Source organism: Thalassophryne amazonica, chromosome 21, assembly GCF_902500255.1.
Source record: "Thalassophryne amazonica chromosome 21, fThaAma1.1, whole genome shotgun sequence".
Lineage (NCBI taxonomy): Eukaryota > Metazoa > Chordata > Actinopteri > Batrachoidiformes > Batrachoididae > Thalassophryne > Thalassophryne amazonica.
In genome coordinates, this window is record NC_047123.1 from 38,181,122 (window position 1) to 38,206,469 (window position 25,348).

The window sequence follows — 25,348 nt, forward strand, 5'->3', positions numbered from 1 at the left end:
CATAATAAAAAAGAGGAGGTGTGAAGAGTTGATGAACATGAATTCTAATCATTTATTTTATTTAACTGCACAATTCGAGCATTTTTGGTCTTGGTAGAGGTAGGTGATTTAATAAGTACCCCTTTGCTTTGTAGTTTTTAAGCTCTGAAACAAACGTGGGTAAATGTGGCTCATGTTAATGACTCAGACCTTCTTCTGCTTCTTTACTCAGACCAACAAACAATCTTCTATGATGTGAAGAAACAAACAGAAAAGGGTCACAGTGACTGAATTCTAACATTTCCTCCACAGATGGACGGCATCACTGTGGGATTTGTCCACATCACCACAGAGGTTGTCTTGGAAAATCTGCAGGATGATTTTGAGCTCTTCCAGTTTGATGGTTTCTATGCACCGGTGCAACCAAAGTGTCACGCTGCTGCAGGACAGAGAGGAAGCCAAACCTCCACCTCACAGCAGGTCACTCATAGTCTTCTGCACTCACCTCGCTCATACATCATGTCTGGAAAAAAAAGAACCAGCTCACAGCAGAAGTAATCTGACAAAATGTCTAAACATGAACAGCTCCAAAACTCATTATAGAAAGGTGCAGTTACATACGGCCACCACCAGATGGTGACACCAGCTTTCAAACTGTCGAAAAACATTTTCTCATTCACTGCCGTCTGGGACATAATGTCACCTCCTGCTCTGTGTTCCACAGGAGGAGACGCAGCCCACAGTCACAGCAGGAGAACAGCAGCGTTCACACAAACCAAATGTTTTCTGCATCCAGATCTTTGTCATGGACAAAACTTATGAAATGAGGTAACATCAGATTAGACTCTAGATTTCTTTTTCTTTCGAGAGGGAAAATGCAAAACTTAAGCATGCTCTCACTCCAAGGTGTTAAGTTCAACCTTTTATATTTTATCACAAAGCCAGTGCAGAAGGTTCCTGGTCAGTTAAGTGGAGAAGTTTTCCTTGTGTGTGAGCAGAAGTGCACGTTCCTATAGAAAGAAAGAAAGAATGTTTTTTCATTCAGGATGGTCTGTGTTGTGTCAAAGCTAAAGTGCATTTAGGATGGAAGAGCACACAAAAACCTGAGGCTGAAAAACAACAATGCTGTTGTTCTGGAGGAGATAAGTCAGAATCCATGTCCCAAATGGAGCGACAATTTATGAAAAGTTGTTCCCACAGGTTTGCAAAGAAGAATGGGGGGAGATGAGCAGATGCACAAACCTGATAGAGACACACCCACTCAGCCAGAACGCCGTTATAAAACCATGCAGAAGTGCTCGTGCACACAAACACAACTCGCCAGGTGACAGGTGTTCAGCAGCCTGTGAAATTTAAAGAGTCGCATTCAAAATGACAAACTTTCAGGAAATAGTGAATGAAGATAAATGATGACTTCTTTCCTTCCACATATCTGAAATGTCAAATGATGCACAACAGTATTCTTGATTTTAGTTCTGACTTCGTTCTTTTATGTGGGGCGCTGTGAGAGCTGCAGCGTTGGTAGCGTTTGTAAGAGGAGAGTGACTGTTATTTGGCTCCTGCTGAGCCCCCTTCACCATCTCCTCACCTCCCAGCTGTTCCTGAGCTCGGCGTCGAGCGGCTCCCTGCTGAGAGTGAGCGTGTTATTAATGAGAGCCAAGCTTAAAGTGACAGCGAGGTGAAGCTGAGCTGGAATCAGTTTGGCCAGTTGTTACTCTGCGGTCGTCACCCACTTGGCAGAGATGTGGTTTTGGTTTTTAAATCCCCCTTCCTTCTCCCTCTCTTCCAGATCAGTGGACGTCCTTCCCTACATATTCAGAGTTTTCCCTGTGAGTATCACCTTTACATTTTTCTGTTGGTGGTTTGGCTGATGTTCTGAATCACAGAAAATGTGTTTGTAAAAATGTGCAAACGTCACATCGTTGATTTACAAATGAATAACCAAATAAATAAGTATTCCTGTGGTCCTGGAATGCAAGATAAAGAAAGGGACACTCATTAGACTCCATGCGTCTACCAGCATCCACAGCGTGCGATCATGGAATCAATAACAACAGTATGACATTATTTGTACCTGGTGGGAGGAGTGAATCCTTACATGTTTGCCATGTTTGTCAGGACCGGGACTATTGTGCCATGACAGTACACCTGCTGGCTCCGGAGTTAGTACTTCTGCAGAACTTCATCAGGGTAGCGGCCCGGGCCACGAGCTCACCGCTCTGTGATCTCTACCTCTTACACCGCAGTGGACTCAGGTGGGCTCATTGGTCCTTTACCTGCTTTATCCAGGAAGATACAAATGAGTAAATAAGAGTCGTGCACTTTAGGATTGATGATTGTAGCTGCAATAGTCTGAGTGTCAGTGACGTCATGATGCTGTTCTGATTGCAGCACTGTGGCGGTGAGGCTGGCGGTGGCTGCAGACCGACCTGCTGTCTGTCACCTGGTGAAGGGTTTGAGGCTCCACGAGTCTCTGCTGCAGGATCTGGACCAGTTCTATAAGACCATTCCAGATTCTCTCATTCAGCACACGGTCATCACCACATCTACTGTTTGGACTTTATAAGTGCTGAACACTGAATTCTGTCAGAGAGTTTTATAGTGTTGTTCTTTCAGTGGGTTTTAAAACTGACCCAAAGGTCTATTGGTTAAAACTGGTTTTGACTTGAGACTGTTGACCTTTAGACCATGATGGTCTAAAGGTCAACAGTCTCAAGTCAAACCCAGTTAAAGTGGTAGGCTTAAGATGAGAGGATCGAATCCCTGTCAAACCAGAAAATCACCAAGACCTTGGGTAAGGTCCTTAAACCCCCAAGTTGTCATATGAAGGCAGCAAACTTCTGCTTCTCAGCGCCTCAGAGATCGACGCCAGTCTCTGTGCACCGATTCTACTGGGCTCTATTCTCATGACGACCCAATGTCAGCCTTAACTCCATGTGGGAAAAATCAGTATGACACTGAAACTAATCCTGTCAACTGAAACTAAATCCATTGATTTTTAAGCTCTAACAGACCAAACAGTCAAAAAGATAACAATGGATTACTCATTAATGAAAATATTAATCAGTTTTTTTGGGGGGGTGGAGGGTGGGTAATGTTTCATTCTTGTTCTGTTCTAAGTTGACTAGAGAACCAGATGTGTCCTTAATGAAGCATTTTTATGTCCTAAAGTCAAAGTGACCTGCTTGAACCGGTGTCTGTCTCCCTCCTTCACCTTTAAAATGAAATGATTGTTTTGGAACACGGCATGAGCCACTATTATGATTGTCTTGAAAAAAAGAAAACGAAGGGCGTCACATTTGCCAAGGAGCAGACGGGTGAGAATTCAGCTGAACAGATTTTGCTCTGCCTGACGCCCCAGCTGTCACCACTGCAGCTCCAACACCGATAATTACTTCCCAAATGAGATTGCAGCCGTGTCATGTGTGTTCATGGCACAGGAAGGTGTTTTCAGCTCAAACAGTCATGTCTGATTTTACACCACAGTCTCCTCTTCTCGTTGCTCAGGCACCGCTGCACGCCTTCGTGGCCGTCACAGAGAGCCAGGTTGTCGGGATCGTCATCATTAAGAACGAGCAGGTTGGTGCTGTTATCCAGCGCGTTTCCTTATAAACACACCCAAGTGTTTTGGAGGAGGACGGGGGACTTACTCTGCCTGATTTTATTGCTTGTTTTTATGTTGCAAAAGCTCCTTTTAAAATGCACAAATTAAAAGATTCTTCAGAAGTCTTTTCATGCACAAGTTTAACCTCTGACATTTAAAATTAAGCCTAGTCCAACAACCAGGACTGACCAGAACCTTGGTGCTGGAACAGAACAACCCATCCACAGGTTTTATGGACTTCGTAAAACTGAAAGTAGAAAGAAGAAGTCAGTCAGACCCCGATTCCAGTCCAGTTGATGCTTATCTCCCGATTGTGTAGTGGTTGAGAGTCTGTGAGTCCTCCTGGATGGGACTCCAGTCCATCACAGGATACTACCCCAGCCAAGGCCAGTACCCATTTACTGCTGGGTGGACTGGCACAATGCAGATGAACTGTCTTGTCCAAGGACACACAGGTAGCTCAAAGGACATGGGTGAGCAGCCAGTAGCACAGACCTGGACTCAAACCTCAGCCTGGAGGTTCCCACAGATTCACCTGCTAGTTAAGTTAGGCTTTTCCTACGTGTCTTCACATTTGTTTTATGTTTCATTCCCAAAAGGCTTTGAATTCCCATTTCAAAAGGTTATAATGTTGACAGCCCAGGTTCAGTGACAAAAGTTGAAGTTATACATGAGTAACAATAAATAACAGTTATAATTAATGACTATTATTAAAATGGGAGTGTTATTTTTATGCCACATTGAATGAACATTCATTAAAAACTGTTTTTTGCTCTTTATTTGTGTTGATAAATGTTGAACCAAATGTCTTTCTCAGGATGTGGAGTACATCTGTGCTCACTACAACATCGAGAACTTCATCTATTTCAGCCAGCATGGTGAAGACGAGCACGCTCAGCTCTGTCACTTTGTCCTCCAGTCCTCCTTCCAGATCCACACCAAACAGGTCTTTAAGGAGGTCCTGCGGCTTGCCCACAAGTCCTGCCTGTACTTCCGCAACTATCCATCTCACAACATTCAGGAGGTGAGTGCAGAGGAACCGCCTGCCGGTACCAGGAACTAATAATACTCAATGTTCTGCAGTTTGTCTGGAGGTTGGTGATGCAAGTGTCTTTGGAACTCCGTCTGCAAGTCTGTAGTCATTTCTTCATTTGGCTGGGAAGCTTTTGGTCCATCTGTGTAATTGTGTTAAATTTGTCTAATTGTAATTTTTGCATGGTGTCCTGCTGTCCCTGGAGTCAGAGCAGCAGGTGGTGACGGAGTTGCAGGTTCCACTTCTGCTGCTCTCCTCTTCCTCTCCTGATTAGCTTTCACAGACTAGTACCAGATTAGAAGGTGATAATGTGCAAATAGAATAATGGTGAGTGTAGAATGGTGCACGATGCGCTGACAAACAGGTCATGTAAGTAACATAAACCTTGCATCATCCAACTATTTCACCAGAGCTAATTATCCCATCGCAGCCTCCCGAACCCTCTCACCGCTGCCGTTTTGTTCCTGTCTGAGCTCACTGACACCGTGCCCTCTTCTTCCACACTCAGAATTCCTGCATCCACCATCTGGATTTTGTCCTCAACAGCATGGTCCCCGTCCGCCCTCGATGCCAGATCATCTACCCGTTAGAGGAGCTTGGCACAAACGCTCCTTCCAAGACGATCACAGAGGAGCAGGTGGGTACAGAGGCAGCTGGCTGACGCGGAACCGCTTGCCAGGGACTGTAGATTAGCTGAAGGCCACCCAGGAAATCCAGCAGGGTATCAGTCTGACCACTAGATGGCGATGTTTCAACAGGTTGTAGCCCATAGGGAGCTTTATACCATTTCATCCCTTCAGCAGGAAGAATCCAGCAACCCTGCAGTTTAACCAACAAGCACCATCTTCAGATAGATTCTGGCTGCTTCCTAAACAGTTTGTTTTTATTTATGATTGTTACATTAAAATAGTAAGTCAAAGAACTGAAATTACAGCAGCACTCATTAACGCTTTAGGATCAGTAGTCAAGCTGATTATAAGTTGGAACAAATTATTGATTCCACATGACCCAGTAATATGAGATCATTTTCCAGAACTTTCTGCCTGATCTGGATCCAGACTGCATGTTGCACATGTGGGCAGGAAGGTTTGCAACACCCACATCCTTAAATGTTGTGCTCCACAGCCAGGTGACAAATCACTGTGCTGCAGGTCGTGACCTCATTCAGGTTTATTTTGGGTCAAAGAAAGTGACAAAGCAGGAGGTGCAGCCTCAGAAGAAGTCAAACAGGTGTCAATGATCGAGTTATTCAAGCCTTCAAGGTGCAAAAAAAAAAAAAAAGACGTAAAAAATGCTACACGCTGCATTTGTTGCATGAAGCTAAATAAGCACTTTATCCACCAGGGGGCAGATTAGTGCTGATTTATGTAATAATGTCTTTGTCATTGCTAAAACCAAGTCCAGGTATTTAGCTTTAACCTGGCAACTGCACTGAACTAAATCCACTTCCTAATATAACAACGGGAGCTTTTACTCCTTCACTGCAAATATACTCTAGTGCTGCTTAACTCAGACTTCATTTATTTTTAAGCTGCTTCCAGACATTTATTTGGAAACAATTGATATTCAGTGAAACTTTGAGTTGTGTGTTAGTTTGATGAGCATCATGTGGTTATAAACAGTTGGTTGAAACATTGTTGTGGTTTGGGTTTGGTGTGTTTGGATGGACTCAGACACATTCTGACTCCACCACCATCTAAAACAGGGTTATTTTTGACTTGCAGTCGCAGAGTGTTTGTTTTAGTAACAGATCAGCACTGAACCCTGACACGCTCGGCTCAACCTAATAGTGCTCTGATTGATTTTAAAGACATGTACCTCAAATATTTGCCACATTCACAGAGCCGCTCTTTGGACCCGAGGCATCACAGTGTACACCCCCCCCCCCCCCCCCCCCCCCCCCGTCGTACACAGCGGTTGTCATTGTCCGGGCCCTCGTGCAGATAAGCACGTCGCCTCAGTGCCTCCTGGTGTTAGCTGCAGGCTCTGCGCTGGTAGATTAATCAAATCTAAAGCACCTGTTCCCTCTCGGTCAATACAGGATCATGTTACACAGCGGCACTCGTTCTGTTTTAAAGGTGAAGCAGGATAACAGGCAGTTAATTCCTGCAGTTTTAACTGTATGTACGTTTAATGACGGGGGTGATGACCAAACGGTTAGTGCACTTCTTCTTGGTTCAACACCCCCCCCCCCCCCCCCCCGCCATTCTCCAATATGGAGTTGTGTGGGGAAGGGCATCCAGTGTAAAACTTGTGTCAAATCAACATGAAGATCCACTTCAGATCTGCTGTGGAGACCCCTGAGTGAAACAAGGGAGCAGCTGAAGGGACTCACTTTAATGTTTCTGAGGTAAAAACTGAACTGGATCCTTCTGGGATCAGACAGTGTCAGAACACTTTTCCATAATAATGACACAGGAGTCCTGTAGGAATTAGCAGACCACAGCTTTCTAATTTCACAATTTCTCCACCACCAGCCGCCTCAGCGCCATTGGCCTAATGGCTCCTTCATCATCTATAATTAGGTAGATTGGCCCCACAGTGCACCTTGCTGGGTAGAAACAGCTTCAAGCAAAAAAAAAAAGGGGGGAAACGAGAGGCTGGAATTAACCTTTGTGTAATATTCATATAATTTCCTTGAGGCTCTGCATGCTGACATATGGAGCGATGCTTCGGCTTATCGCAGGCAAAGGAAGCAGCTTTCATCAATGATGAGGCAAAATGAGGTGTGATACACTTAATTTTAAACACTATTGATTAATTTTATCATAAATAAATTAGCTGAGATGGTACAGTTCATTGATTCCTGATTTTATGAATTAACTAACTGAAACATTTCAGACAGTCTCACCCAGTGCATGCTGGGACAGGCTCCGTTCGGCATGGTGGAGTAGTGGTTAGCACTGTTGCCTCACAGCAAGAAGGTCACTGGATCGCTTCCCGCCTGGTCCTTTCTGTGTGGAGTTTACATGTTCTCCCGTGTCTGTGTGGGTTTCCTCCCACAATCAAAAACATGCTTATTTAGGGTCTCCTCCTTTCTCTGCCCCTCACCAACACAGCGTCTCTACATCTGGAGTTGGTCCCCAGGTGCCGGACTGTGGCTGCACACTGCCCCTAGGGGCTGGATTGTGTCTAAATGTAATTAGAATGTAATTAAATGCAGAAAATTTCACTGTATGCATGTATGTACAGTGAGAATAAAGTCCATGATTATGATTATTAGGATTGTTGCCCGGCAGCCCTTTACAGACGGTCTGTACCCTGATCTGCTACGTCTCTCCTTTAAGGTGACAGAAGGAAATGACATCATATATCTCAGTTCATGATATTGGCTCGCTGTGATTTCATACAATGTCAAAACATTCCATCCTGTCACAGTATAAACTGTTATAAAAGGATCCATATCATTCATAAATTGTGTGTATTATGTATGTCGTGGGTGGCTGCCATGGCCCAGGCTGTCTTTGCAAGTTTGGCGAGAAATGATGCTGTTTGCAAGCAAATAGTTTTCTGCTAATGTTAGCATCAGGTAACGTCAGCTTGTGATTTGACTAAAAACTGCATTTGTATTGTTGCATATTCTGCTGAAAATGTTGCACAGCAGACTGACACTCAAATCAAATCAATTTTATTTATATAGCGCCAAATCACAACAAACAGTCGCCCCAAGGCGCTTTATATTGTAAGGCAAAAACCATACAATAATTACAGAAAAACCCCAATGGTCAAAACGACTCCCTATGAGCAAGCACTTGGCGACAGTGGGAAGGAAAACTCCCTTTTAACAGGAAGAAACCTCCAGCAGAACCAGGCTCAGGGAGGGGCAGTCTCCTGCTGGGACTGGTTGGGGCTGAGGGGAGAGAATCAGGAAAAAGACATGCTGTGGAAGAGAGCAGAGATCAATCACCAATGATTAAAAGTAGAGTGGTGCATACAGAGCAAAAAGAGGTGAATAAAAAGAAACACTCATGCACAAGAACTCACTACACCACCAGTCTCCAGTCTCCACCCATTACCCCGAAACGCACCTTATGCTTTATCTATCACAAATTCAAATGTATGTCCGAATGGATCAGGTCTTTACCGGGTCATGGGAGGGTTCAGTCTTCTTGTGGCTGCATTTTAACAAAAATGATGCTTCACTCCCAGTTTTCTGGCTGAATCCCTGATGTGTCTTATGTTAACAGCCTTTATATCTTTTCAGGTTTTTTCATTTAATAATTAAGGATGTGGTCATTTAATTTTATGAAAATGGTACCAGTGTTATAGTTAGAGGTCCGGACGGGACCGGTACAGGCTATGGACCCAAACGCTGGGAGCAAGGAAACAGAGCTGGTTGTGAACGAAAAGATATTTATAATAAGGACAAAATAAAAATGTTGCACTGGGGGGTGCCTGCAGAGTGGAGAGTCAGCCCACTCATAGTGGTGGAAGTTAGGGAGCTGCAGGTTCCCAAGCCAGTCTTGAAAGAGAACTGAAACCCTGGAGTTTTGGATTCTGGAGCCGGGGCCAGATGGGACGCACAAAGCTGAGAACAGGAGCTACACTCATCAAAAATATAAATGCAACACTTTTGGTTTTGCTCCCATTTTGTATGAGATGAACTCAAAGATCTAAAACTTTTTCCACATACACAATATCACCATTTCCCTCAAATATTGTTCACAAACCAGTCTAAATCTGTGATAGTGAGCACTTCTCCTTTGCTGAGATAATCCATCCCACCTCACAGGTGTGCCATACCAAGATGCTGATTAGACACCATGATTAGTGCACAGGTGTGCCTTAGACTGCCCACAATACAAGGCCACTCTGAAAGGTGCAGTTTTGTTTTATTGGGGGGGGGGGGGGGGGGGGGGGATACCAGTCAGTATCTGGTGTGACCACCATTTGCCTCATGCAGTGCAACACATCTCCTTCGCATAGAGTTGATCAGGTTGTCAATTGTGGCCTGTGGAATGTTGGTCCACTCCTCTTCAATGGCTGTGTGAAGTTGCTGGATATTAGCAGGAACTGGTACACGCTGTCGTATACGCCGGTCCAGAGCATCCCAAACATGCTCAATGGGTGACATGTCCGGTGAGTATGCCGGCCATGCAAGAACTGGGACATTTTCAGCTTCCAAGAATTGTGTACAGATCCTTGCAACATGGGGCCGTGCATTATCCTGCTGGAACATGAGGTGATGTTCTTGGATGTATGGCACAACAATGGGCCTCAGGATCTCGTCATGGTATCTCTGTGCATTCAAAATGCCATCAGTAAAATGCACCTGTGTTCTTCATCCATAACAGATGCCTGCCCATACTATAACCCCACCGCCACCATGGGCCACTCGATCCACAACATTGACATCAGAAAACCGCTCACCCACACGACGCCACACACGCTGTCTGCCATCTGCCCTGGACAGTGTGAACCGGGATTCATCCGTGAAGAGAACACTCTCCAACGTGCCAAACGCCAGCGAATGTGAGCATTTGCCCACTCAAGTGGGTTACGACGATGAACTGGAGTCAGGTCGAGACCCCCCGATGAGGACGACGAGCATGCAGATGAGCTTCCCTGAGATGGTTTCTGACAGTTTGTGCAGAAATTCTTTGGTTATGCAAACTGATTGTTTCAGCAGCTGTCCGAGTGGCTGGTCTCAGACGATCTTGGAGGTGAACATGCTGGATGTGGAGGTCCTGGGCTGGTGTGGTTACACGTGGTCTGCGGTTGTGAGGCTGGTTGGATGTACTGCCAAATTCTCTGAAACGCCTTTGGAGACGCCTTATGGTAGAGAAATGAACATTCAATACACGAGCAACAGCTCTGGTTGACATTCCTGTTGTCAGCATGCCAATTGCACGCTCCCTCAAATCTTGCGACATCTGTGGCATTGTGCTGTGTGATAAAACTGCACCTTTCAGAGTGGCCTTTTATTGTGGGCAGTCTAAGGCACACCTGTGCACTAATCATGGTGTCTAATCAGCATCTTGATATGGCACACCTGTGAGGTCAGCAAAGGAGAAGTGCTCACTATCACAGATTTAGACTGGTTTGTGAACAATATTTGAGGGAAATGGTGATATTGTGTATGTGGAAAAAGTTTTAGATCTTTGAGTTCATCTCATACAAAATGGGAGCAAAAGCAAAAGTGCTGCGTTTATATTTTTGTTGAGTGTAAGAATGGAGGAGAGAGATGGTGAGTGACTGCAGTCGTAATACTGAAGCCTTTAACAACAGACACTTCACTGAAGGCTTAAACCAGAAATGTTCACAGTTCTGGAAATAATGTTCTCCATTTAGTAAATAAGGTTTTCTGTTCATGAATCGTTCACAGTTCATGAATTATCTTCAGAGGTCAAGTGCTGCACTTCTTGTGACAGTTCCAGTTAAGCAGGACTTGACTTTAGAAATGACTTGGAAAATTCTTAGTGGTGCAATATCAGAGTTTATACAGTTCTTAGAAAATAGCTCTTGGAACAGTTCTTAGTCATGCTCAGTCACTGGCAGGAATGTGTGAGAACAGAATCTCACAGAACATGAAGGAACTTCACTGGGGTGGGGCAGAGCTTCGCGCTCTGAGCTGAGAGCCGGAGAGTTCCAAAGTGATGTGGTGCAGCTAGCCGGGGAGCCAGTAGTAGATGCAGCGTGGAAGCCGCGCAGGATTGTGTCCTGGAACACCAGGAAAATCAGCATGCTCTAATATGGAAATTAAAGTTGGCCACGTTACCTTGAATATAGCTGCGGAAAGCTCTGTCATGAAAGAGCATGGAGGCGGCAGGAAAGATGAGGTCAAGGTCAGCAAATGATCCGCGATCATGGAATCTCAATGAAGTCTCATTGAAGAATCTGCCATGGATGAGCTGAAAGTCTGGGTTTATGTAGCCCACTGCTAATCAGCCGCCCATACATGTCAGGTGTGTGGCAGTGATGAACAGCAGGTGTGCCTCGGCTCTGAGGAAAATCATCTGGGGGAAAAACTCACAAACTACAAAACAAGGTTAAAAACAGACAGGACAGGGAGGCAGACCAAGGCAGCCCACAACAACCAGTTGTTTTTTTAATTGACACGTTATGGCCTCGCTCACATTGTTCATGGTAATGATTCTTGTGTCGTTGTCTTTCTTTGTCTCAGCCACCGTTTGCTCTTAGCTTCATCAGCAGAAAGTTATCCATGGAACCAAAGGTCACCGTTAATGAAAGGATTGTGGTGGTGGGGGCGTCAAGCACCGGTTTGTCTTTCCTTGAGGAGCTGACCTTCTGGTGAGTCACCGTCCGTGTGCATGATGTCGCATACAACATTCACACGGAACAAAAAGTCCAGTACACATTAAAATAATCCTATAGCACATATTTCATTCTTTAGATGACTTATTTAACTGAACAATGAAGGTTTTGCTTCCTGAACACTTTTGGTGTATTTTGTGGATTGTGGGCTACTGATTATAAAAATCAACCAGATACGTTCCTGTCATGCACCATTTTTAGGTATAAGATTTTTTGTTTTCATTTTCTCCTCACAGTAGGTCAACTAGTATATTTCCCACAATGCAAGCTGTTTTGGGGAGTCCACAGCACACCTGGGCACACGCACTCGCTCGGAGTAGGTGCTGTGATGCAGATGTTGTCTTCAGGGTGCTGCTTGGTCGGGTTAGATGCTGACAAACTACAGCTGCTGTTCACACTTACAGCTGCTGCTTGGACGCATGTTGACACATTCTTCAGTCATCAGCAGAGTGCAGAAACTTAATATTATTTAGTTGCTTGATTTGAACTAACACAATGTGATTTAATGTGATTCCATTTATTTTAATGCTTTCCCCAAATTCTTACATGCTACAACAAATACTTTTTTGTGTTCAGCTCAACATTTTCTATCTAATAATTTCAATTTGTTTGTCTTTTAATTTAAAAAAAAGTTGTTGTCTGGTGTTATCAGTCATATTTAAGACCTCTATTGTTTTATTGGACTCTTATGATGGAGCAGTGTTATTTGAAAAAAGAAAACCCACAAACGTATCACTTAAAAATGACTGATCTGTGTTACTGGTTCCATTAATTTAAACTTTCTTCATTTTTCTTTTATTGAACTGTTCTTTCGTCTGTCTGAAAAACTCTATATGCCATGAATGTAATCTGTAAACAGAAACTACACTGCAGCCATGGATTCAGTGGAAGACGGCATTATCCATGAATTATTTTAACATAATAATAAATGATTGATTTTACAGGGAAGGTGTGCACAGGTGGCTCTGTGTGATACAGGTTGGTCTGTCAAGAAATTGATTCCAGGTTTGTCCATCAGGCTATGTGTCTGTATCCTTGACAAGTGACTCCATCTGTATCGTCCCAGTCCATCCGGCTGTAAATGGGTTCTGGCCGTGTTTGGGGAAGTATCCTGTGATGGCCTAGCGTCCTGACCACAGGGACTGACGAGGCTCTCATCTGCTTCACACTATGACATCTGGGGCTAAACATCAGCCTGATCAGCCATAGAACCTGCAGAGGACTTGCTTCTAGAGGGACAGTTGGAGTGTTATCAGACATGTCCACATGTTTTCTGGTGTTTAATGTGAAAAGAAATGATCACATTGACTGTGTTAAATCGTGTATAAAGTGTTTGACCGACCAAAAGATGCAGCACAGAAGTGATGCATGAGGTTTAAAATGGGACAGGCTGACAAGATTGAGCTCATTGTGGGTTTTGCAGACAGTAACACTCTTTGGAGACCTTGAGCTGAAGGACAGAGGTCTCACACCGATGCTTCTTTTTATTTCTTTATCTGTTATTCCAGGAATTAAATCTCGAGAAATGTCACTTGACTCTGGCTCAGAAGCGCTACATGTTTGTCTTCATCTTCGCTTTGTGGGATTAACCGCTCCGACAAATAATAAGATGCTTCGGCCGGCTGAATCAGAACGAGGTGATAGCTGCCAGGCAACCTGGGTTGTTGCTTTGTCCAAATGAGCCGCTCGTGTTACTGGTGGGGCTGGCATGTCAGTGCCGAGGTGGGCCGGCACAGCTGTCTGAGGCCTGGCATTGAGCGGGGCCAGTGCTGGCCCCCTTTAATTAGCCACTCTACTGTTTCCCCTTCAGGATCTGCTGCAGCAATCTGTGTTTGCTGTCACTAATGAGTTGACTAATGAGGCAGTTAGTGTCCGCTGAACTAATGGCGAGGCAGCGATGCATTGAGAAGGTGAATGATGGGTCACTTTCGGCCTGCTGGGGCCCCCTTATCAGCCCTGCCCAAACGCACCCCCCCCCCCCCCCCAAACTTAGATTTCACCAGCACCACCCCCATCTCCATCACTGACTGGGACAGGGTCAGACAGATAAAGAACTGTGCGGTGGCTCGGCCCTCTGCTCGCCGCGGTCAGGCTGCAGGGTCACTGTGGCCGTCTGTCACCAGCTGATAACAGGGCCCACCGCTTTAGTCATGTCCAGGCACCAATAATGGACCTTAATGCCTCAGTACAGCCACATAAATCCACCTTCTGGCACAGATTAGCAAGGAAAGTTCATCTGAAATGATTGTCTCACAGATTGTTATGATGAACATTATGATCAACCTACAGATTACACAAAGCCAAGAATCTATGCGAAATCCACAGACTCCAGTGGACAACAAGCCACGTGTTTGTATCCTTTACACCCAAAACGAATAACCGACAGAAAAATAAAAATCAGTTTTTTACTAACATTGTAATATTCTGATTAATATGTTTTAAGTGAATTAAAACAGCCTCTAATGTGTTTTAAGGTGTATATAGGCCCTGAGGTGCCGGAATGTACCTCTGGATTACAAAGTGTGAAGTGGATGAGAATCTATGACTTCCCCTAGACAGGGCGCCAGTCCAACACAGGTTTCTTCCCCAGCCGAGGCTGGTGGCCATTTAGAGCTGCATGGACTGTGACATGATCAGGATTCAAACTCGGCTCTACTTATTGACAGACCAGCTTCTTCTCCACTTGTCCACCTGCTCTACTTGTGAGATCATTGTGAAATGTTTTCTACTGGCTTTAATGATAGAGAAATCTGAAGGAAGTGAATCTTTACAAGTTTTAAAGTTTTTTACACCAAAACCATACTGTTTGAAAATGCTTTGAAGATGCTTTAAATTGTTTTTTTTTTTTTATGTTTTAAAAACAGCTCTATGCCACAAATAAACTGGATTAAAGTGTGTAGATGAGCTAGTTTTGAAAATGATTTTCATTTAGGCCATACTGAAATCTGTTAAAACATGTTTATTGAATGTGGTTCAGTTGAGCAGTTTTAAGAAATCCGAACTGCAAACAAAGCCACTTTGGACTGGTGTATAATTAAAAGTTAAGAAAATATATTTTATGTCTTTAGAATATATATATATTAGGGGTGGGCAAACATAAAAAATCTTAATTGCATTAACTCAATGACTTTCTGTGATTAATCATGATTAATCGCATGGTATATGTGAAACCCAAAAATGAATTCAAAAGCCGCTTAAAAGCAGTTTTATTTGAAAATGTAAATGAACATTGCATAAATTTGAAAATGTAAATTTCAACTGAAACACACTAATGAAATCAAATATAAAACCACTGGCAGGTCATTTGTTATCCTGTTTCATATCAAAATAACAATATTCATGTCCATGACTAAATGTACTAAAACAAATACGTCACAATTGTACACATACCACAATTTGATATGTGTACAATTGTGATGTATTTGTTTTAGTATATTTAGATTTTGTTGTGATTTGGCACTTTATAAGCCGATTAAATTGAATTGAAATTGAACATTTTATTGAGTCTTAAAGTAAATAAATATGAATTTGGTCACTGGATCCTTAAACTTTGCACATAATGAACTCTACATGGTGAATCCTTGATCTCTGGACATAAATAGGAATAAACAAAATCTGTAGTTTTTGTCAAAAGCATTTCCTTTCAGACATTATTGGCATGAATGTGTTTCCATATATCTGAGCTGAGCTTAGAGCTGCTGTGCTTCACTTCAGGATGGAATTTGAAAAGAAAACACAGCACGTTTCATTTTGGGAGAAAAAAAACGTTTTAATCGATTGTAGTTTCTTGTCTGTATTACATTTGGAAAGAGGTGTCATTTTATTTAAAGCGGCGATTCATTTTGAAGTTATTAATTCCGACCGGACTCTGTCTCAGCCGCACAGCGTTTCGAGCTGTGTGAACGGAACGGAGGACGATTCTTGTTTCTTGACAGCAACAAGACAAGAGTCCCAGTTAGTGACTTTAATCCACACAAAAGTGACTGACGATATTTTAATGGCTTTGCGAGGGGTTAAGAAGCGGCTTGCCGTTTCTGAAGAGCAGTGAATCAAAGAACCAACGAGCTACTGGATCGAAGCATTGCTTCAATGGTTCATGGTTTCAAAGTGGAGCCGCGCTGCAGAAATAGTTTATTACAGACCAAACCCCGAATATCCGACTTTATTTGTACGTCCGTATGACTCTGAAACTCGGAAAAATCCGTATCGTTTACGGACTATAGGTTGACATGAAAACCACAGAAAAGCTGTGTTCACCGCGGGGACACGTTATTATTCAAGATTATTCAAGATTTTTTTTTTTTTTTTTTTTTTACCGATGACGAACGATGCGTAAAAACAAATTTGACCGATGCAGCTGCATCTGTCCAAACCGGTCTGGATCCGGGCCTGATCCTGTAGAACTTTGTACCGAAAATGTCCATTCAAAAGTTCGGCGTCGTTCTGCATTTTGTTTTGTTGCGCATTGCATAGCCTGTACTTTTCTCGACCCTCGTGTCGTTTTCTGTGTGAACTCAGCTATCAGCAGGAAGCAGCAGCATAAGCTCGCCCCCGACTGACGCTTTCAAAATAAAAGGCAAAGCGCAATAGTCATAGAAGGCTAAAAAAAACCCAAAAAAAACCGCAGCGTTAAGGGGAGGAACATATATATATATATATATATATATATATATATATAACTCAGCCACATGGGGTGTGCAGCCAGTACATTCTGAGTGCCGGTCCCAAGCCCGGATAAATGAGGGTTGCGTCAGGAAGGGCATCCAGCGTAAAACAAGCCAACCCAACTATGCAGACTCAGAATCGAATTCCCATACCGGATCGGTCGCGGCCCGGGTTAACAACGTTCGCCACCGGTGCTATTGGCCAACAGGGTGCCGGTGGAAATTGGACTACTGCTGGGCGAAGACGACGACGAAGAAGAGGAGGAAAACGTTGCCACAAACAGCGGGAGAAGAAGAAAACTAGAAGGGTGGAAATGAGAGTGGGGACTTTGAATGTTGGTAGTATGACTGGTAAAGAGAGAGAGCTGGCTGATATGATGGAAAGGAGAAAGGTCGACATACGAGGTCTGTCAATAAAGTAACGGTCCTTTTTATTTTTTTCAAAAACTATATGGATTTCATATGTTTTTACATCAGACATGCTTGAACCCTCGTGCGCATGCATGAGTTTTTCCACGCCTGTCGGTGACGTCATTCGCCTGTGAGCACTCCTTGTGGGAGGAGTCGTCCAGCCCCTCGTCGGAATTCCTTTGTCTGAGAAGTTGCTGAGAGACTGGCGCTTTGTTTGATCAAAATTTTTTCTAAACCTGTGAGACACATCGAAGTGGACATGGTTCGAAAAATTACGCTGGTTTTCAGTGAAAATTTTAACGGCTGATGAGAGATTTTGAGGTGATACTGTCGCTTTAAGGACTTCCCACGGTGTGAGACGTCACGCAGCGCTCTCAGCCGCCGTCGTCAGCCTGTTTCAAGCTCAAAACCTCCACATTTCAGGCTCTATTGATCCAGGACGTCATGAGAGAACAGAGAAGTTTCAGAAGAAGTCGGTTTCATATATACACACATACACACACATATATATATATATATATATATACGTATATATATATATATATGTGTGTGTGTATGTGTGTATTCTTAGATTAACTGGTTTGTCCATCATGAAAATAAGACATCTAAGTGTATCCAGTGAGTTTCCCATCATTTTGGTGTGTGTGTGTGTGTGTGTGTGTGTGTGTGTGTGTGTGTGTGTGTGTGTGTGTGTGTGTGTGTGTGTGTGTGTGTGTGTGTGTGTGTGTGTGTGTGTGTGTGTTAATTTACCAGGAAGATGAAATGTGAGCAGGAGCTGATCAGAAGCTTCTGTGCGATAAGGCCAGACACCGTATGAATGTACGAGCTCCTATCAGCAGTGTCATGTCCTTTAGGCCACAACAAAAGAGGTCATTTGCATCACAACAGATGTTTTATGTTGTGGCCGGTAAAACGGTGGGCTGGGTGTTGAGGATTTTTCTTGCTTAGGCTTCAAAGGTGCGTCAGAGGGAAAAGCTTTGAACCCTGGACTCCATGTGCAAGCAAAATTTGTGTTATTATTTAGCGAAGTCTGTTTTCAGTTGGAGTTAAAGGTAATTAAACTTTGCAGCAGCCATACACGGTTAATGCTGCAGCACTCAAATTCTAAGTCTGCGTTCAGATGCAGCTCTGCATCGCTTCCAGCACAATAAGCTCATAATTAATATTTAAAGCCTGCTAGAATCAAACATTCCTGCACTCAATTATGCCTCACCATGTTTGTGTTCTTTTTGACTCTGATGACACACTTTGAAAGAGCAAGATGAAGAATCGAGTTGTTGAAGCGTGTGACGCTGTTCTTCCCTCAGCTTTCAGTGTGAGGAAACACATTTTCCAGTCTTTGTTCTCTCACAGTCCTCATCTGAAGTTCAACAACCTGACCCTCATCTCCACGCACGGTTTCCCCGGTGACTACAACCACGACAACGCTGGGTTTCTGCACACAAGGCAAGTGCATGTAATGGAATCAGTATGTCTGAATAAAAACACTGAATAGATTTAAATCCATCAAACCAAAGTTGGTGGTGAATGGTTTTCAGAAATTTCCAGTGTTCACATCAGAAGAAGAAAGTCACCAAAGTGGTGAGGTGAAGGTGCTTCAATAGGTTTGTTGGTTTTATTTTTTAATTACAAACAGTTTGTGCTCCTCTTCCGCAGTCATGCGTACAGCAGCAGAGATTTGGCACAGCTTCCTGTGCGATCCTGCATCCGAGTAGTGACCGGGAAGATGGTGGGAATCAACAGGACAGACAGATATGTGCTGTTGTCTGATGGTGGGAAGGTGTCCTACCACCAGCTCATTCTCTGTACGGGAACACAGTACCAGGTCAGAGTGGCACAATGCTTACAGCAAACATCTGCATTTTGCACTGTAAACAAAATATGCAGATACAGTGACTCAGACATCAAACGAGAAGCTGCAGTACCTCTGTCAGGGTAATGATGCATCCACTAACCTTGTCTCATGTCTTTCACGTTCACTCAGTTTTTGAGCAGAGCCTCTTTTAGACCTTGTCATACCCTTGACATTTCCAAATAATTGATTTTAACTCCAAAGAGCATTCAGTCATTTGTAAATTTTTGTGTATGTCAACATTATATTGTGTAAATATTGTATTGTGGAAACTGTCATGATTCAGCATTTTACTTACTTATTTTGCATTTTGATCTCTGTCAGAGTTGCACGGTTTTTGTCCAGAACTGGAACTTTTGGTAACCAGTGTAAAATGTGCTTTACTTTGTAGGTGCCGTGTCCGACCGTTGTGGACGTAAATCAGCAAATCACAAACAGCCAGCTGTCAACTGGCTGCCACAGATACACCGGACATGTACCGTCCAACCTCTTCACCCTCAATGATGCGTACGACTGCATGGCTGCACGCCACTGGCTGTGCACTAACTTTGTGGAGCTGGAGGGTATACAAGCACCGCCGCCTTCCAGTACACATGCATGTAACCTAAAGTGATCCTCACTCAGCCGCTGGGTGCTGAAGTGCTGCAGCATAACCAGCCACTAATTAGCCACAGAGAAATCTTTCATTTCTTGTGAATCGACTCTACCATCTATTTTCCATTATCATATCACTTTGTGAGAGTGAGGCAGGAAAATATACACAGTGCCATTAAAGAACATTAATCTGAAGGAATTGTGCAGCAATCTTAAGTGAAGCTTTTCTACATACTAATTAGATGATCCTGCTCATAATGAGAAACCATTAATAACTGCATATTGCACTTAGTCAAGCAGATGGCATCTTTATTTCCATATTTCAATAAGCCCTGCAAATTTCAGCAGAGTGCACTTTGATCTTTGCTGAGAAAGCTCCAATATTACTTTGATAATCATAGCTTTTTTAATTTGGGGTTCTTCCATTCCCTCTGGGTCACCACAGTGGATCTGGTGCGGATCCTTATATTGATTTGGCACTTTCTTTAATGTGCTGGACATCCTTCCTGATGCAACTCTAGATCTGCAAAGAAAATAACCTAATATTTATATTTTTGAAGGCAGGAGGAAACCTGGACACCCATAGGAAACTCACACAGGCACTGTGCAAACATGCAAACACTGAACTCCAGTAGACCAGCACTCATTGGTGTTCAGTGTGACTGGATGGTCACCAGTCGGGACCTCGGGTCATTCCATGAAGTGGTGGATACAGCAATGTGCAAGTGTTAGGGCATGTTCCTTGAACTGTCCTGACCTGACCTCGACTAAATCTGGATCTCTGAAGTGCAGCTGTCACATGAGCATGAGAGAAGCAAAGCTCAAGCACAAACTTCACTTCCCTTCAGCATACTTCCCTATGATTTATGTGGACAAGTTGAAGGAGGCAAAGCACTTGTGGGAATAATCTGCACAGATATTTTGTGGTTTGTAGTTCATTCTGAGGTGAGACTGGACATGACAAATATATTTCTACCAGAAGGACTCAGAAGGCAAGTTAATGTAACAGTTTGCCGTTTGTGCCACGCCACAGGTGGTTTTATGGAAATCGATTCCTCAGTGAATTTACTAACAAACAGTACAAAAAGAGGCAGTTGTTATAAAAAGAAGAAGTTCTTTTGCATATTTCTCGAAATATGAAGGCTCAAGAGATGAAAGAAATGGTCTGTGTCCTTGATGGTTCAGTGTGAGCAGCAGCAGCAGCAGCTCTGTGCTCTTTCAGCACCACAGACAGCGACACTGACATCAACACAATTAGAGATGCCTTCACAGAAAGAAGGAAAAATCTGATCGGAGATCCCATATTGATTACTGAACTATCTTCTGAGAGAAAGTAGATTATCTGAGATGTTTTAATGGAAATGGAGTCTTTATGGTTTGCTGAGTGTTTCTGTTGAACTACAGTTATTCTGATTAATATTCTGAGACCTGAAAACATTTCACTGAGTGTGCTGCTGCTTATCCTGCAAATGTCCGCTTCCTGGATGGAGAACATCCAACTGCACAATGTAATCTGTATGTTCTTTTTTAGCAAGTTACTGCTTCAGACAAATTGAAACTTGAAACTAATTTTCTGGGGATTTGTTGCTATACTGTATACTGTATATTTGCCAATATTACACCAATGGAGGGATGCATGCAGATACACCTTCTTGCTGTCCCTTATGAAGAGTTTTTCATCCAATATTTTTTTTTTTGGCAACACCACAAATAATTCTGTCTGCTTCATTCATCATTGTGTTAAACTTTACTCTTCAGATAATGCCGTTGTCTATGGGAGTGGAATCGATGTGTACACCACTGTGGAGACTTTGCTTAGCCTTGGAGTCCAAGGATCTCGTCTCCATTTAGTCATGCCAGCTACAGAACCTGGTGTGTCTTGTTTCATGGACCCTGCTGTGGAGACAGCCGTGGCCATGGAGTTGATGAAGGCCCAAGTTCGAGTTCACCACAACTGTGTGTTGGCCCAGATGAACAACGGAGATCACCCTGAACCACTCACATCTGTGTCCTTCATGACAGATGAGGAGCCCGTCCATCTGCAGTGTGGGGTAAGTCTGCAAAACTGATCAGCTTCTGCCTACGTCTTGATTCTCCTGGACTCAAAGATCCAGCATGAGGTTGTTTTTGTTTTTCCTGATTAAATACCATCAGTTAATTTGACTACTATCAGAGACATATTGTACAAAATGACATGCAAGACGAGTGAGTACAACGGACAGTGATGTTTCGAGCCATGAGAGAATGGAATCATTTACCACTAAAGTTCAGGGAATTGAGCAGTGGACTGGGTTTTAAAAAGGAACTTAAAAAGTATTATCTGAGGCAAATGGTTGAAGTATTGTGATGTATTATGAATTGATTATGAATTAATTTATTCTGAATGTATTATGAATTTTCATTATGATTTACAGGTCTTAATGGAAATCTATTATGTTATTGTACTGAAACTGTGATTAAAACATGAATGGACCCCAGGAAGAGTAGCTGATGCAGTTATACTGCAGATGCTAATGGGGATCCAAATAAATAAACAAACAAATAAACAAATAAACATTCATGTTCTTTTTTTATTTAGGGGTGTTCCATCTCTGAATTTATGGAGTACTTTTAGCAATAAACAATTTTTAAGATACCTGCTACCTGTTTTAGCCACCTGGAGAGGTTTGTGCCAGTAATATGCCTCTTTAAATTTTTGTTTGGATCTTCAAAACAGTGCAGAGCCATGTCAGGTCATGTCTGGAAGCATGTGGTGCCACACATTGCCACATCCGCCACATGATGGAACAGCTTCAGGTCTTGCCTTGCAATCACCTGAACAGAGCCCCAATCAATCCCTAACTCGTGAAAATGGCTGTCTGTCTGCTGCAACCAGGTGGCCTGTGGGTATGTACTTGGCCCGTTCTATTTTCTGGGGTCCTCCACACTAAGCCACATGTGTGTGCTGGTTCACAGAGAAACACTCCACATGGCCAAAGTGTCACTGTTAATGTTCCCTCATCATGCAAGTGATTGTCTTCATCTAAATAACCGTTCATTTGACACAAAGTCATTGTAATGGTACCCAAGGATCCTTCTAAGAGACCTGGTACCAAAGCCACCCAGTTGTTGCCTTATGTTACTGTTAGCATCCAGGTCTCACAACCATACAGTAAGACAAGTAGCACCAGGATCTTGAAACTTCTTCCTCCATAAGCCCTATACTGAGGTCTCTCGATTTCACGAGCCCAGAAAAATGAAGGTCACTGCTTAGTTCAGTGAATCTTTCAACAAGTTAAACACTTTCACTACAAACAAATGGCTGAGTGCAGGAAGTCACTGAAAGCCTGGATCTTGATCCAGAAGAATCACAAACCCAGACACTCCAAATCCTCACTTATTTTCTCAGGTATTAAAAGGACATATAACTTGTATATATTTTTTTCTTTTTATTTGTTTTTGCAAGATTGGGAATGCTGATTTTTTTATTTTTATTTATTTATTTTTTTAACAAGTTAATGAAAGGGATCATCTCATAAGAGACAGCACAAAGCTTTCTGCACTTCAGCGAAGGGATGGAGCCTGTATGTTTTATGGAATTTTAAATTTCAGAAGTCAGGTATGTTTATTGGAATCCATTTTCTTAAAACTTGCTGAAAAGGTGGGTGTGGTCTGCACTCGGGACTGTTACGTTTTCAGGTTAATAATTTTGAGATTATTTCTAACCACTGAAAATAATACAACCTTGAAAATATTTCACATCAAACATTTATAATAAATCTGTTCATAACTCATTGATTTATTTTCTTCCAGGTATTCATCAACCTCTCCAACAGAAGAGTTGACTATGATGCATTCAAAAGCATCAATGAGGCATTTCTGGTGTATGATGGAAGACTTGTTATTGACACAATGTTCAACACCAACGATCCCGCCATTTTTGGTGCTGGGCCTCTCACAAAATTCAGCCGCCGTTACCGTGCTCCCGAATGGTCGCACACCAACTTCAACTCCAAGGAAGTGGGACAGGACCTGGCAGCCACCTTGCTGTCTCTGTATGACCCAACGTTGGACCACACTGTGGAGTCCACATCCAAAATGGATTACCTCATCCCGCAGTACAAACAGGCCAAAATTCAAGGTTTGATCACCGATTTAGTTATGAATTGTACATTTCTGTAGACTTAAACATTTAAATTGCATCATTGTATGAGCATTACGTACTGTCACATGTGGGTTTGTAAATGATCTGGAGAACACCTGCCCTACATGTTTTCCATAACTGCATAACACTGATTAGTCTAGTCAGGTGTTTCCTTGCCCCTGATTGGCTGACCACATCTGTCAGGGCAGGTGACCTACAGGAACATCGTTGGTGACTGATATGTCAGTTGTTAAAAACATACTTATGGACCCATGATTAACATCAATGCTGTACTTTTATCCTTTATTTGGCTTGCAGCATTTTTCTTAATTTTTTTAAATCTCTTGACAAAAAAATTCCTCCACATTCATATGTTTGCACTGACAGTTTTATCTCTGTCCTTTTCTCTTGTATCTGATAGAATTGCTAATATATTTTCACCATGATTGTGGAACATTTTCAGTTTTTCGCCGGCCCGACCACTGCCGATGTTATTGCGGTGGATGCTCAAAGCCATCACGCAGCATAACAATGCTGTATTGTGTCGCTATTCACGGAGTAACCAAGGCCACTCGGCAGGCTACGTCAACACAGCAGCCTCTCCTGTTCGCCCGCCTGGGAGAGATGAATCACGCATGAACTTTTCAGGGACTTTAGTGTTGACCGAATACAAATAACCTACTCTGCTGTCTGAGTTTGTTGGTGCAGATCTGTTTTTCTTCTGGTCTCATCATCAAACCCATTCATCTGTACTTTTACACTTTTCATTATAGAGATTTTCAGAATTTTAGACTGTCTTTTTATTTTTGCTGAGTATGGTCTTGAGAAAACTGTTAATATGGTTGAATATTATTTATATAACTATTAAAATGATTGTTTTGGAAATATTGTACACAACTGGTTTATTTTTCCCTTTTACACTTAAATATGTTGTTAAAAACATGCCACAGTTCTTTGCCTCTGCCTGTTGAATCTATAAGCCATACTTTGGACTGAAGCCGTTCTTCTGTCCACTGAATCCTGACCATAGTGTCGTTCATGTTTCCTCAGCTGGGAAGTTGCCCGGAGGATTTAATTTCCTGTATGTAACCAAACCATCTGCTACAAATCCAGCAGCTCCTCCTGTTCAGCACGTAAGTTGTTGTTTTTTTACTTCTCCTTCCTGTTGAGAGCTGGACACTCACTCCTGTAATCGTCTGTGGAAAGTTACAGGACAGAGTGATTGTGACTGGACAAGCGGAGATGGGGAACTACTTTTGTTTGCATCTTAGCCACTATCACGTGGTGGAGTCTCTCACCTGTCTGTCCCTGGAGCCCCGCCCCTTCTCCAATTACCTGTGTCTGTATGGGAAGCACCAGAAGCTGCTGGGACAGCTGCTGGACCAGTACCAGCAGGGCCTGGTTCCCAACCTGTACAGGTGAGACAAAGTAAGGTGGAACTACACCGTGCATCCTTGTTCTGTAGCATATAGACAGTTTCGCTTTATTCTCAAAATCTGAAATCTTACTGCTTCCAGCTGAGACGTGAGACCAGTTTGCCTCCGACTGACTGTCCGTCTGTCTGCTGGCTCAAACCCGTGGATGGGTTATAGTTAGGTTTTCTGTCATGACAATTCAGCGGGAACAGTTGATTAAAGTTTGGTGTGATCTTTGAACTCTTTCATTTACTTTCCCACGTTACATCATGTAAACTGATTTTGAGAAGTCTGAATTTGTGACTGCCCCCTGTCAGTGTGGAGGTATGCAAAGGTAAGACCGGAGTCAGTCCGTTTGGACTTTAATTGTTTGACATCACATCACGTGACAGCTCCCA

The 25,348-nt window shown here is 43.0% G+C and overlaps 1 protein-coding gene across 1 annotated transcript in view; it reads left to right on the plus strand.

Annotated features, from left to right (window-relative positions):
• cfap61 (cilia and flagella associated protein 61) overlaps nucleotides 1–25,348 on the plus strand; it is a 33,526-nt gene that overhangs the window by 5,453 nt on the left and 2,725 nt on the right. The window contains exons 7-22 of the mRNA XM_034161915.1: nucleotides 292–459; nucleotides 704–807; nucleotides 1,769–1,808; nucleotides 2,098–2,234; nucleotides 2,371–2,512; nucleotides 3,487–3,558; nucleotides 4,401–4,607; nucleotides 5,125–5,253; nucleotides 11,740–11,867; nucleotides 18,320–18,412; nucleotides 18,623–18,791; nucleotides 19,210–19,381; nucleotides 21,171–21,463; nucleotides 23,205–23,532; nucleotides 24,586–24,668; nucleotides 24,742–24,953. Of these exons, the coding sequence (XP_034017806.1) occupies nucleotides 292–459; nucleotides 704–807; nucleotides 1,769–1,808; nucleotides 2,098–2,234; nucleotides 2,371–2,512; nucleotides 3,487–3,558; nucleotides 4,401–4,607; nucleotides 5,125–5,253; nucleotides 11,740–11,867; nucleotides 18,320–18,412; nucleotides 18,623–18,791; nucleotides 19,210–19,381; nucleotides 21,171–21,463; nucleotides 23,205–23,532; nucleotides 24,586–24,668; nucleotides 24,742–24,953 (2,477 nt within the window). The remainder of the gene's footprint in view (nucleotides 1–291; nucleotides 460–703; nucleotides 808–1,768; nucleotides 1,809–2,097; nucleotides 2,235–2,370; nucleotides 2,513–3,486; nucleotides 3,559–4,400; nucleotides 4,608–5,124; nucleotides 5,254–11,739; nucleotides 11,868–18,319; nucleotides 18,413–18,622; nucleotides 18,792–19,209; nucleotides 19,382–21,170; nucleotides 21,464–23,204; nucleotides 23,533–24,585; nucleotides 24,669–24,741; nucleotides 24,954–25,348) is intronic.